Source organism: Trachinotus anak, unplaced genomic scaffold (genome assembly GCF_046630095.1).
Source record: "Trachinotus anak isolate AG129_WGS33_773 ecotype Australia unplaced genomic scaffold, CSIRO_AGI_Tana_v1 ptg000052l, whole genome shotgun sequence".
Taxonomy (NCBI): domain Eukaryota; kingdom Metazoa; phylum Chordata; class Actinopteri; order Carangiformes; family Carangidae; genus Trachinotus; species Trachinotus anak.
This window is the reverse complement of record NW_027273903.1, coordinates 308,984-323,835: the sequence shown is the minus strand read 5'-3', so window position 1 is coordinate 323,835 and position 14,852 is coordinate 308,984. Positions and strand designations below refer to the sequence as shown.

General features: G+C 43.1%; 1 protein-coding gene across 4 annotated transcripts in view; it reads right to left on the bottom strand.

Annotated features, from left to right (window-relative positions):
• LOC139615444 (bone morphogenetic protein receptor type-1A-like) overlaps positions 1-14,852 on the bottom strand; it is a 42,240-nt gene that overhangs the window by 10,987 nt on the left and 16,401 nt on the right. For all 4 annotated transcript variants that reach the window (XR_011687373.1, XM_071473412.1, XM_071473415.1 and 1 more), the window contains 2 exons: positions 7,198-7,428; positions 7,087-7,160 (listed from right to left, as the gene is read on the bottom strand). Coding sequence is in view for 3 of the 4 variants with exons in the window: in XM_071473412.1 (XP_071329513.1) it covers positions 7,087-7,153 (67 nt within the window). In the remaining variant the exon portion in view is untranslated. The remainder of the gene's footprint in view (positions 1-7,086; positions 7,161-7,197; positions 7,429-14,852) is intronic.

Genomic DNA, 14,852 nt, shown 5'->3' with positions numbered 1-14,852 from the left:
CAGACAGATGTTAGCTGCTCTGAATCAAGTCCACACACTGTTGACTCCACTTCTCCAGGCAGAGAGCAAATCTGTCCACCAAACAAACTGAGCTCAGATCAGTCAGCTGACAGTCAGCTGGTCTACAGACACATCAGCTGTGACTCAAACTTTCGCCTTTTTTTTTTACTTCAAATAACCTTTTGTACAACAGTAATTATTTTCTTTACTGATGTACCTGCTGATTATTTGGATCGATTGATTAGTTTATAATATGTGAGAACATTAGAGAAAAATGTCCAGGCCCACATAAACAAAGTCTTTGGTTCAGATTAATGTCCTCTCGACTGACTGATCAATTGATCGAGTAATTGCTGCAGCTGTGGTAAATAACTAATCTAATAACTGACTTCCACTGAGTAATATTAATAATAATATTATTTTATTTTTATTAATTTATTTATTTATTATAATTGATTTTATTAATGGACATTTGACAGATGCGGTTCTAACAGAAGATTTATCGCAGATGTTTGTGACAAACGTCTGAATCGATTATCGGTTGATCGTGAGAATAAAAATCACTTTCAACTGGTTCAAGCTTTGAGTCTGTGAGAGACATCTTCACATTTAAAATTTGCTCAAGGCAAAAACATCAAAAACTCAGGAATGACATCTTTACTATCCAAACCTGAAATACTGTCCCGCCTCCCTGTGCCCAGGACAGCTCTGATTGGCTCTGAAGTTAAGAGTGACTGGTGCAAGGAGGAAGGAGACGTACAAGAACAAGGAGTGTGCTGATGCTGGTTAGAGATCGCTGCTGTTTCTGTGTGCGTCCATGCACATGTGTGCCTAATTGTGCCGGCAGTCAGAGTGGAGACTGAGGTCTGGCAGAGAGCATGCTGGGTAATCAGACTCCATGCGCTCTTAAAGTGGCAGCGCGTCTTCAGACTGTTTATTTACATGTAGCAGCAGCAGCTGTGTGATAAATCTTCTGATCTGCAGCCAAACGACACACAGCTCATCTAAACATCTGACCTGCCACAGCTCAGCTGTGTTTTCAGTCGCTGTGGTCTGCACACTCAACATTAGCTGCTCTCATGAAGAGAAACGTTATGACTGTGATGAGTCACTGTCTGCAAATATGCAGAGTAACGAAGAAGATGATTTGTTTGTCAGGAAACTGAAGACAACACCTCGGATTAATTCTTTACCTGTTAATGACTTTCTCTGTGGAACTGTTATTATCTTTGTTGATAAAATGTTGCTGCTGTGACATCTTTGTTTATGTTCAGTAAGACTAAAATTTAAATTGGAAAAATAATCAGCAGATTAATTGCTAATGAAAATAATTATTAATCTAAGAGCAAATGAAATATATAGAGTATAATAACAGAACAGAGTGAAGCTTTATGACTTCAACACAGGATTATTAAATTAAGTAGAAGAACATGTATAACTCAGTAATGTGGGTGAGGAGCGCTTGTTTTACATCCTGCTGTGTGTTTTCAGACGGTGTGGTCTGCACACTCACGTTAGCTGCTCTCATGCAGACAAACTTTATGACTGTGATGAGTCACTGAGGATGAAGATGAAAAATCACCAGACAAACAGCTCAGAGGGTTCATAACATAAAAACCTGAACCAGGAGCTGTCTAATGATGTCCTGAGGTCTAAACTACACTGTGATATCTGATGATGATGATGATTTTTCTTCTGTTCAAAATAAATAAACGTGTTGTTTTTAACCAGTCAGAGAGAGAGAGAGAGAGAGAAAAACAGAGAGAAATAGAGACAGAGAGAGAAAAGCAGAGAGAAACAGAGACGGGGAGAGAGAAAAACAGAGAGAGAAAGAGAGAGAAACAGAGAGAAAAACAGAGAGAGAAAGAGAGAGAAACAGAGAGAAAAACAGAGAGAGAGAAATAGAAAAACAGAGAAAGAGAGAGAGAAACAGAGACAGAGAGAGAAAAACAAGAGAGAGAGAAAGAGAGAGAGAGAGAGAGAGAGAGAGAGAGATTGAGGCTGTTCTCAGCTCTACAGTGAAATCAGGTTTTATTCACTAGAAACAGTAAAATATTTTCAGGTCATTATAAATTACTGGATTCATCAGACTGTGTCAGAGGACATCAGTAGAAGAGGCGGTCCTTCAGAGTGGTCCAGGACACATTTGCGTTCACACTGTTAAAAGAATGTGGCCACATGTGGTCCAGACCACCTCACAATGGCCGCGTTCAGACTGCAGGCGAATCTGATTCAAATCAGATTCCTACTCAATTCCGATTTTTAGGGCTGACTGTCCACACTGTTTTTAGCAAGTGTCCAAATCGGATATGGCTCTGTTCAGACTGTGCCACATTATTGACTGATCTGACAGGTTTCTGTAGTAACGGAGCGTCTGACGTCATATAATTGCGACAGTGACAACAACAACAACAACAACAACAAAAACAAACATGATGGAGGCAGGTCACCTCAGTATATTGGCCTTATCCCTGTCCAGTAGAGGTGCAGAACATCTCAGACGCACTAGACCAGGGGTGCCCAATACGTCGATCGCGGCATTAAAAGAAGTAGAATCTACTTCTTTTAATGCCGTGCGATCTACATTTTTTCCTCATCTTCATTGGGAGTTCCGTGCGATCTACCTGCACTCCTCTTGCGATCGACTAGTAGATCGCGATCGACGTATTGGGCACCCCTGCCCTAGACATTTGCAACGCCACAGGAGGCTGGTAGGATTATACACAACAATGCTTCGTGCTGCACTCACTGCCGGAGTTTCTGTGCAGCAACGAGTGTGGTGCCACCCGAAGAGCTGGGTCTGGCGTCGCATAGAGTGACGTCACGGACAGTCAAAACCGATCTGAGTGTTTGGAGCTGTTCAGACTGAGACGCATCTGTCCAAATGCGATCTGAAACTACCTCCCGAAGGTGGTTTTGATCTGGTTTCCAAAAATCGGATTTCATGTGATTTGTGACTGTTCAGACTTCAAAAGAGCCATCCAGTTCCAATCTGGATGGGCTAAAAATCGGGTCCTGGGTGAGTTCACACTAGAACTAAGAGCTGAACACTGGTGATCGGATCACTCAGGACGGATGTTGATACCAGGTCTGAACAGGGCCAGAGAGTCCTCCTCTGTGGAGGGTCCTGAGAGAAGCCTGCTGCTCCACACAGACAGGAGGGAGGGGGGAGGAGAGATCAGCTGTTAACCACTGTGAGACCTAGAGAGACCGATCAGTTCACCCCCCTCCTCCCACCGTGGAAACAGAAGATGAAGAGAGAGAGAGAGAGAGAGAGAGAGAGAGAGAGAGAGAGAGAGAGAGAGAGAGAGAGAGAGAGAGAGAGAGAGAGAGAGAGAGAGAGAGAGAGAACAGAAAAGAGGGAGAACATCCTCTCAGGGTGAGAGGGTGAGGAAACGCTCACAGGTTTGAATGAATGTATGAATTTAAGATATCAAGCCTGCTCAGTGAATCAGATCTGTGATTCTTCTTATTTATCTGGGGGCCCTTTGGAGGGGCCCGACCCCTAGGTTGGGAACGAGCAGCAGCAACAGTAAAATGCTGTTTACACATTGATGATGACATTTCAGCTGATTTTAACAATTTACTTTTAACCAGAGACCTGTGACATGTAATCAAGTATTTTTACATTGTGGTACTTTTACATCAGTTGAGAGTATTTCTCAGTACTCAGTGAACTTTTTTAATTCACACAATGTGTGCTGAAGTTTACAGGTTTACAGGACAGCTTTTTAAATAAAGGTTTTCCCTCCTCTGCATCACTTTGAGTTTTTTCTACCATGTGAATTAATGCTTTATTGTCATATTGTGAACAAAGCAGTTCGACCCGTGTGAGTATGAAATGTGGCTTTAACCTAAATAAAGAGCCAGAAATGTAGCCGCTGACTTAACAGTGTTTTTGTTCAACCATGAGCAGGACTGAGAGGAGGAGCTCTTGTTACAAGTGATCATCACTTCTGCAGGTCGACAGGACAACACGTCCTGGACTCGATCTCAGCTGATGATCGCAGCGTGACTGTTATCAAATCCAGCTCCTGATACAACATCCTGCACCAGTTATGTCACATCTCTGTCCCTGGGTCACTGCATGACCTGAACACATCATGTTCATCAGTCACTGAACCCAAACTGAGTTTAAAAAGTCTTCTGTTTACCTGCTTCAAAGTGAGGGAGGGGCAAAGTGTACAATTACGTCCATACGTGTGGAGTAAATGCAGGTGAATTTGAGTTTGACTTGTGATTTTCTGTGGTGAGACACCCAAACACAAATGACAACATCAGACTTGGCAGCAGCACTGAAGTCAAATGTGAGGATTTCGTGATTTTTGTTGTCATACATGACTGAATTGGACAAAACAAATATAGTTAAAAACATTTACTTGGGTGAAGAAGTGAAGATGTCAGATTAATCAATAATGAAAATAAGTTTTAGTTGTGAAGATTCAAATTGACTTTAGTGCTAAAACAATTTGTGAATTTACTGATTGTTGATAAATATAAAGTTAGAATACTATAATTCTGATAATCAATAAATAATGTAAATAATTTATCAAAGTTTGTTGAGAACATATTGCTTTTCTGTTTACATCTTTATGAATTTTGAAAAGAAGACTTAAAAAAAAACACACACCTTCAAACTTAACTGTTTAATAAATAAACCATGAAAGTAGAGGACAGATTCATTGTTAGTTAATTCTTTATTAAAACCCTAGTTCATATTGCATGTGTCTCATATGTCATTGGTCTGGAATAAAACCAGCAGCTCTCAGTCTTCACAGCCTGAAACAAACTGTCCAGAGGGGAAATAAACACTGATTCAGAGACGAATATGTCTCCAGAGGAACTGAGGGATATTTCCGGAGAACAATGGCTGTTTGGAGCATTTAACGCCGCTGACAGCTCATACAGTGCTATACAGGAAATGGTTAATGTGCAGAGAGGAAGTGAGAGCGGCAACAATCAGTTGAACAGCTTCCTGCAGGGAGGAGCGGTGAAGAGAGAGGAGAGTCTCTGAGGTCTGACTCAGCTGCTGGAGGTGGAAACCTCTCATTTAATGGTGTGTTTCATGAATGTGGGTTCAAGCTCAGGAACTGACATCCTGGTGTTTACTGGTATTTCTCACCTTAATCTAGAGCCTATCTAAAGCTGCTGGTTTTCATGCAGCCAGCTGCAGCATGCAGAGCATCATGGGAAAACAACTGGAAACACATGGGTTCAAGTCTATTAGTCCTGATGCATTAATACACGTAACTCAACAATAAATTAACTTCATATCCAAACACTGTGTTTTATAGAGAAGAAATGAAGCCAAAGTCAACATTAGGAGGTGAAGAAGTGAAGACGACTGACAGAGCCTCTGCCTCACATTTAGGGTGAGTGTGTGTGTGTGTGTGTGTAAAGACTGCGAGTCACACACAGTCAGTCACACTCACTGAGCTCCACCCTGCTCTTATCAGCCTGCTCTGTGTTTGTAGACCAGTGATTGGCAGGTCAGGTGACCTTTCATTAGTTCCACCACCGACTTCTTTTCCTGTTTCAGCCTTTTGCTTCACAGTGAGGTGAAAACTGAGGTTCACACTGTCTCACACAGACCCTCAGTCCTCAAACCCTCTGTTCAGATGAGGATCAAACCTTCACGTGTGCGTTGTATTTGATATTCACTTTTCTCTGTTTTTTCTGCTTTGGATTTCTTTTTCTACTTGTTAGTGAATTTGATAGTTTAATGTCCTCGGAACAAAAAAACCTAAAAACATGCATTCTAAATATTAATTAGTAAGAGTTTAAGTACAAATGTGCTGTGCAGTACAAACAGACTCTGTGTTACATTATTATGTTATTGGATTATTATTACTGTATATATTGTTAGGTTGTTTAATTTACTGTCTGACAATGAGTTGTATTTTATATGCTTGTTATAGGTTTTTACACTTTTAAAGTCACTAGTGACAATAACTGTAAAATAAATGTCGTAGAGTAAAACAGTTTCCTACTCAAATACAGTTAAAATATCAAGTAGAAGAAAAGTACTTGAATTCAAGTAATTAGTTAATTGAGCAGCTAAAAGGTCGTCAGTAAAAGTCTGAGACAGAGGAGAAGGTCCCTACTACTTCACAGGCTCATTTCTATTATCAGACAATTGACACTTAATCACAGCTTTAACAAAAGGCTGGTGATACAGGTGTGTGTGCACAGGGAGGGGGCAGCAATACAGAGGAGGGGCTTGATGACTTTTAATGCTAAGGTCAGTGTGAGTCCCGCTTATCTGACTGAACACAAACTGAAGGGTTAATGAGTAACTCCTCATGTTTGAAGGCAGTTTATGAAAGAGAGGAGAGATGGACGGAAGTGACTCTGAACAGTGATGATGATGATCATTTGTATTCATCAAATTTAATGAATGAATGAGTCTGAATTTAACAGCTTGATGTCACGCATGTTTTCAAACAGAGGAGAAATTAACTGAGACGAACATTAAAGTAAGAGATAAACATTGAATTCTATATCTGATCCATTTATCTAATCCTAATCCAGTATCTGATCCATTTATCTAATCCTAATCCATCATCTGATCCAAGTACAGAATCTGAATCCTGATTAAATCTCATGAACTTTATCTTCATCGTTTGTCAGTGTTTTAAGTTATAAATAAAGATTCAGTTCAAATCTGTGACCAGTTGGAATCCATGAGCTGAAACATGAGCATGAACATGATCTGAAATATTGATTATTGATTGATATTGATTATTGTGACATAGTGAAATAACAGCTGGGTTAGGGTTAGGGTTAGTTCAAAGGTCCAGCTCCATAAATCAATGTGTGAACTTGTTTCCAATCAAATTCAACTTTAAAAGATTATATGGATTTAAATTTAGAGAAACGTCATGTGACCCATGTTAGTGATGAGCTGTGACGTCTTCTGCGTTTGTCCTTTACATGCCTGTGACAATAAAAGACCTATTTTAATGAATTGTTTCCCTCTGCAGTATTTAGAGCCGATTCTCATCTATAACAGGACCAGGACCATGGACTGAGACTGGACCTTACTGAATCTGCCAAACCTGTTCTGAGAGATCGGAGACATCTTACCTTCAGCTCTGAGGCTCAGCAGGAGCGCCGCAGCCATCACAGTCACTCTGAACAGTACACCTCCCATCCTGCAGCTGGGCTGGTCTGAGACTGGACCAGACCTGAGCCCAGACTGCTCCGTGCTGTGTGATTAGGGAGCTTCTGATCAGATGGTCAGCGTACTGGACCCCAGTCCTGATTAAACTCTAATCCACAGCAGGAGTCAGGGATCTGGGAGAAGCTGAGGCAGATCTGAGGGGCCTCGGAGAGGAGGATGGTCAGGAGGGATGGGGTTGTGGTTTTCGAGGCAATATCACAATATCAGGTCGTGGTCTGTCTCACTGGTTCTTCGGATCCAAAACCCTAAAGAAGGGAAAGACAAAAGAGTTCAACATCAGCAGACACACAGATGCTGTGTTCAAGGACCTGCTGTGGTTCAGGCTGTTGTTTTTTTAACACTAATGTCTTTCAAGTCTCAAACACCGACAACGTCCAACAGAATCAGACAACTACCCCCCCCCAAATTACAGGCACTGGCCCTGTGCAGTGCCAATAATGGCATGTCGCAATTAGTGGGCACCAAGAGGGATGGGTGGGTGGGGGGTGATGTGCAGCCTGCACCTGTCACTTTTCATTTGCCTAGGGGGGACGAAGAGGTCCGACCTGTGACCCATTTTTCACACATCTCTGGCTGAGGAGGCAGAGAACAAAGTGAGTGTGTGAGAGAGTGTGTGTGTGTGTGTGTGTGTGTGTGTGTGTGTGTGTGTGTGTCCACCTGAGGGGAGTACACCTGTGATGACAGGTATCTGAAGGTAACAGAGGAGGAGACAGAACATGAGCGACCTGTGGTTGTGTTGACTTCATGAGCTCAGTCTGGTGTTGTGGAAATAAACAGTTTTTCACAGGCTCCTCTTGAAGATTTGTCAGTTTGTGTTAATATATTGTTGACTTGTTTATCTCTTGTTGTTGTGCACCAGCGACTAAACTCATTTCCACTTTGAGTGTTAATAAAGTTTTGAATGTGTGTATCTGAATGTGTCAGAGGTGCAGCAGCACAGAGATAAACAGCTGTTTAAACCTCTTCAGGCTCAGGTCCAGATGGTTTCTTCAAATGGTCAAATCTAAGTTTGGGTAAAGAGAAAGTATTTACTGTCCGTCCCAGCTGCAACAATAATCCTCCCTCACTCAGCTCATTAATAATGTGGCTGTGTTTGACCAATCAAAACACTCAACAGCAGCTCACAGGTTGATGTGAGTGTTTGCTTCAGGTCTGATGGTTGTTGAACAGCCTCCTGCAGCACAGGGCACAGTCACAACAACCTTGTGACGCACGCACGCACGCACGCACGCACGCACGCACGCACGCACGCACGCACGCACGCACGCACGCACGCACGCACGCACGCACGCACGCACGCACGCACGCACGCACGCACGCACGCACGCACGCACGCACGCACGCACGCACACACACACACACACACACACACACACACACACACACACACACACACACACACACACACACACACACACACACACACACACACACACACACACACACACACACACTGAATGAAACGTTTTCAGACCTGCAGTGATCCTGTCACTGATCCTGAACCACAGATCAGGAATGTGGAAACAAAGAGGATCAGGGTGAAGGGGTGAGTGTGTTGTGAGTCTGTGTGTGCATGAGGGAGCAACAGAAACACACACACTTGTCTGCGTGTGAGTTGCTGTGTTGTTAAGAGAGTGGGAGAATCTTCACCTCACTGCCACAACAAAACTTTTGGCTCTGCGCTCCATTTAGAGACTGACAACAACAACAGCAGCAGCTCGGTGAGATAAGACGCACAAAGACACATTCAGAGGAGGGAGGGCAAGACAAGGCAGGCTCAGGACGGAGCCCCCCCACACAGGAAGCACGCCTCCTCCCTCCTCCTCCACACACACCCTTCCTAAATCACCCAACACATCCACTTCCCTTTGAAAACACAAGACAGACACAGACACACACACACACACACACACACAAACTTCTGAATGACTTGGAGACTTAGTGTTATCACATCTGGCAGCTGAAACATTCAACAACACAAAGTCACACTGGAGAGGCCCAGTCGACTAACAAGTTGAACACACACAGAAACAACACAACACACAGAGTCAGGCTCTCCAGAAGCTACACAGCTAACTTTCACTCTCCTGCTCCTCCTCCTGCTTCCGCTCCTCCACACTCGTGTTCAAACTTGTCTTTGCTCTGCTTCTCAAACATCAGACGTCTTCTTCAGCAGACAGTAACAGATTCTAAAGATGAGGTGTCACAGTTGTCACAGACTCTCCCCAGGTGTTCCTCTACCTCTCTGACACCTCAGGACAAACAGTTCTGTCATGGTGGACACAGACATTATCTTATGTATGTCACAAGTTCAAGATGACATCTTCATGTGCTCATGACCTAATGTGTTCATGTGGTCATGTGGTCATTTACTGAAACACAGACTGAAATGAGCAAAGTGATTCAGCGAACAACACCACAGCTCTCACTGGATCTTTAACAGTGTCCGAAACCTGTTTGTAACTTTGTGAAATAGACATTTACAGTCACTGCACAGATTGATGGGTCGGGTGTGTGAAGGTGTGTGAAGGTGAGGAAGTGGTTTGAACACCACGAGTGTCTCTGAGGACAGACTGTCTCCAAGTGACACCGTTGTCTGTTGTTGGAGTGAGCTTGACTACCCAGGAGTCAGAGCTCCTTAAGGAGGAGGAGCTCCTCAAGCACCCGTTAAATTACTGTAAATTAACACTGGGCCGGAGAGGGGGAGGGGACAGGCATAAATAATGCATCCTTAATACCCCCTCCACTCCCACCTCCTCCCCCTGGACTGACTGCAGCATCAGGGGCCAGACATCAATAATCTGCCTGAATGTGGAGTGTTGGAGGAGTGACAGAGGCGTGACAGAGGAGTGATTGAGGCCTGATGGAGGAGTGATGGAGGAGCGATATATGCCTGATGGAGAAGTGACAGATGAGACATGTAGACCTGATGGAGGCGTGACAGAGGAGTGATGTAGGCCGGATGGAGGAGTGATGTCGGCCTGATGGAGAAGAGACAGATGAGAGATGTCGGCCTGATGGAGGAGTGACAGAGGAGTGATGTAGGCCTGATGGAGGAGTGATGGAGGAGAGATGTAGGCCTGATGGAGAAGAGACAGATGAGAGATGTCGGCCTGATGGAGGAGTGACAGAGGAGTGATGTAGGCCTGATGGAGGAGTGATGGAGGAGTGATGTAGGCCTGATGGAGAAGTGACATATGAGAGATGTAGGCCTGATGGAGGAGTGATGGAGGAGCGATGGAGGCCTGATGGAGAAGTGACAGATGAGAGATGTAGGCATGATGTAGGAGTGATGGAGGAGTGACAGAGGAGTGATGTAGGCCTGATGGAGGAGTGACTGAGGAGCGATGGAGGCCTGATGGTGGAGTGATGGAGGAGCGATGGAGGAGCGATGTAGGCCTGATGGAGAAGCGATGGAGGAGCGATGTAGGCCTGATGGAGAAGCGATGGAGGAGCGATGGAGGAGCGATGTAGGCCTGATGGAGGAGTGATGGAGGAGCGATGTAGGCCTGATGGAGAAGTGACAGATGAGAGATGTAGGCCTGATGTAGGAGTGATGGAGGAGTGACAGAGGCGTGATGTAGGCCTGATGGAGGAGTGATGGAGAAGTGACAGATGAGAGATGTAGGCCTGATGGAGAAGTGATGGAGGAGTGCGAGACCCTGTTCAAATAAAGGATTTAATAAAACCAGTTCAGGAGTCTGAAAAGATCATCATCTTCATAATGTTTGGACTGTTCTTCCTCTTCATCATCTTCCTCTTTGTTTACATTTCCCTTCATCTGTCTCTTCTTTCCTCCTTCATTCTCCATTTCCATCTTGCTTTCCCTTCTCCAGTTTTCCACCTTTCTTTATTTCTCCTCCTCCTCCTCATTTCTCCTCATCCCCCTCTCTTCCTCCACCTTGGCCCCATTCCCTGTCCCCTCCAGGGGCCCCTCCTTGTAGGCGGGCCTCTGGGTGCTGCAGCAGCCTCCCTGCCTGACGTGCCTCTCAGGGCCTAGGAGACTACAGGCCAGACTTTCTGGCTCCACTGCCATTGTTTGCTTGGCTGCTCTGCACCTCATCCCCTGCGATGGATTAGCATAAGAATACCCAGAATACCCTGAGCCCCGGTGAGCAGCGCTGCAGGACTCTTCCTCCCTCATCTTCTGCCTCTGTGTTTCCTTCATCTTAATCTTCCTCTTCTTCATCACCATCCTTTATCTAATCCCCAGATTCAAATGTTCTTTTTCTACAGTTTGATAATGACACATCAGTTAGTGGATGATTGTTAAACCTAAGACAACAGAAAAGTGGGAGTTGAACCCTCAACCTCAGAGTGTCTTACTTCATCTATAAGATAACAAAACTACTGACTTCAAATATAAGACCTGTCCAATGGAAATGATCTTTGATCTATAACTTAACCTCTTTATTTCAGAACCATCTATTCAGATTATAACTTAGATCTGATTCACTCTTTATTTCTTTATTAGACAAATATTTACTCGTCTCAGCTTCTCAGATGTGAGGGGTCAGCTTCTTACATGTAATATTAACAAGATATAATCAACAAAGTAATTGATCATGGGTATATTTCTTAGTTGCAGGCATTGTTGTTGATAATGAAAATATATTGACCACGGTTTCATGTGACATCATCAAGTCCAGACCAAGAGCTACAGTTTGTAACCAACCTGAGGGTTTAAATGAAATGTGTTTACAGAGCCATCACTTGACAAAGGTGTAAACATGGTGATGATGATGAAGGACGGAAGGTTATCAGGTCTGAACTGGTTTCTGTACTCATTTATCAATGTTTATCCTCCAGATGTTACAGAATGGATTCAACACTGCAGTGATCAGTCAGTGAATTGATTCCTGATCCACAGATCTAAACCATTGACAATTGATTGATTGTTTTCACTCTGATCAGAAATAAATGTCAGAATCCTCTGGTTCTAGCTTCTTCAGCTGTGAAAAGATCATCTTCAGTCTTTAAACATGTGAAGCTTTTAGTTCATCTGAGTTCACTGACCCAAGGATTAAAATCATCTTTAGTTGCAGCTCTTGTTATAAATTAAATTTAATTTAGACTCACAGCTCCACACCTGTTTGGTTTTAGTCTGGTGAGCTCAGAGGGAACTGAACCCCAGACCTCTGCAGTATCTGAGCCTGGTTTTAGCAACTTAGCTGCACACACAGCCTCAAGTTGTGTGTCTGTGTGTGTGAGACAGAGAGTGGGCAGAAGTGTAATGTGATTAGAGGAGATAACAGAAGACCTGCAGCTACAAACTGCAGATTTACTTGTGCAGTTATTGTGTTACAGCATCAGGTTTAAGGTTCCCCATGTGAAGTCATGACAAACAGGATCAGCTGTTTCAATCAACATGAACCAATCACTGATTGTGAATATCAATATTGGTCCTGATGCTGCTTGGTCTCCCTGTGGACTCTGCAGACGTCCAGTCATAAAGCCATAAAGTGATCAGATGTGGTCCAGACCCCGTGGGTGTTTTAATCACCTCATCACCATAGAAACGGGTCTATCCATCACTGGCACAGTGTCGCCTTTGTCAGTCATAAGACAAACACACTCAGACCATAAAAACAACATCATGATCATAAATCACACTGATGAGTGAAGCGGACACTGGAGGGTTCCTCCCATTTAATCCAGTTAGCTGCTGCTACTGGGAACACCACTGTCTCCACTGCATCAGTTTAATGAGGTCAGACACTAACAAAGGCTGCAGCTACCAATCAATCAATCAAACAAACTGCCGATTATTTCCCTTATTAATCGACTGATCTGTAACATTGTTTCCTTCAACGCTAAACTCTATTTTACTACAAACTTTAAAATTGATGTTTGAACATCACAACGTTCTGTGAAACACAGAGCTAACACCACGATGATGACGTCATCTGATAAACATTTATTTATCACTAACGTATTGATGATGTGAGCACAGACATTTGAGGACTCCACTTATTATTGAAAATTCAAAAAGTGACTAAAACACTGAACCACGTTCAACTAAAACTTTCAGTGGAGGAGTTAATTAATGTTCTGTTAACAAACTTTACTACTGTTAACTAACTATACTTGTCCTCAGCTGATCCGCTGGTCATCAACACCAGCCCTTCCTCCTCTATTGACTCCATCACTCCATATCTCCATGTGTGTTTGAGTGTTTTTGTGGCCTTGTACATGTTTGTGTGTAAAGAAGCAACAGAAAACACAGAAAGAATAAATGTGCAGAAATTGAAAAAGTTATGGTTGAACAAAAATGGCAAAATAAGAAAAAGTGAACAAGAAAACCAAGTGGAGATGAAGACAAAGTGAAAACAGAAACACTCAGAGAAAAGCATAAAGGAAAAACAGGCTGTTAAAGCTCTGAGGACCATCAGCCAATCAGAGGCTCTAAAATCAGATCATTCAACCTCCAAACTTTTCACACTGACCTGCTCAACATGTCTGCTGAGCCGGTCGAGGAGTTGAAAGGAGAGAGATGAGTGACAAGTTCAGACAGGAGGGATGGCATCTGGTTTGAGACCACGAGGAGGGCTGTGTTTTATTGTGTGTGTGAGTATGTGTGAGTGTGAGTGTGTGTGTGTGTGTGTGAGAGTGTGTGTGTGTGTGAGCATGTTGATGTGAGTCTGCCTTGACTCACAGCTGTGATAACCTAACTTTAGTGCAGCTTCTCAGAGTCAAACAGCCTGATGTGAGTGTGAACAGTTACAGATCAGACTCTGGTGATTCAGGATTTAACTCAGTAAAGCTGAGTCAGACTAAACAAGACCAGGTCCAAACCTGTTCTATGTCTGGACCATGTGAGAAATTGAGGATGAGGTTGAAAATCACTTAAACAACTGCTGGTAATAGAAAATCGCTGTAGCTGCTGGGAAAGTTGATAAATGATGTTAATTAGCACATTTATGACATCACATTGTATCGTCATTAAGGCTAGTATCAGCTGGTTTCAGTCTAGTGTCAGCTGGTTTCAATCTAGTGTCAGCTGGTTTCAGTCTAGTGTCAGCTGGTTTCAGGACTTTATCTGTCCTCTCCTTCTCTCTGTGCTCACATTTACAGTATTTTAATTCAGCTGAATTCACAATGAAGCAAGTTTGAAACAGACTGAAACGTGGTCCATGAAGACAACGTGTTAACCAGCAGTCACTTGATTTTCAAATAGGAACTCGGCCGGACAGACAGTGTTTATAGGGCTGACTGTTGTTGCAGAACTGAAGCAGCACAGATCTCAGATATCCTGACTTCTATCTTCTAACAGCGGTCAAACTCCAAACACACTTGAGACTACATTTCCCATAATTCAATCAAACAGCATCTGACCTGGTAAAAGCTCTCTCAACCTCCAAATCTCAAACTGAAACACAGGCTTTAAATTATTATTCTATCATCAACCCACAGAGGACATTAGACCACTGCAGATTCACTGATTAGTTCACTGAAAAATAAGTAATAAGTAACTATTTTGATACTCGTCAGGTTTGTTCTCCGATCCAGCCTCTTCAATCCAAGTTTCTCTTTACTTATCTATTTTTAATATCACTGTGATGATGATGATGGTGATGATGATGATATAATGCTAATAATGTTGATGATGATGATGATATGATGATGATTATGCTGATGATGATCTGATGATGACGATGATGTGACGATA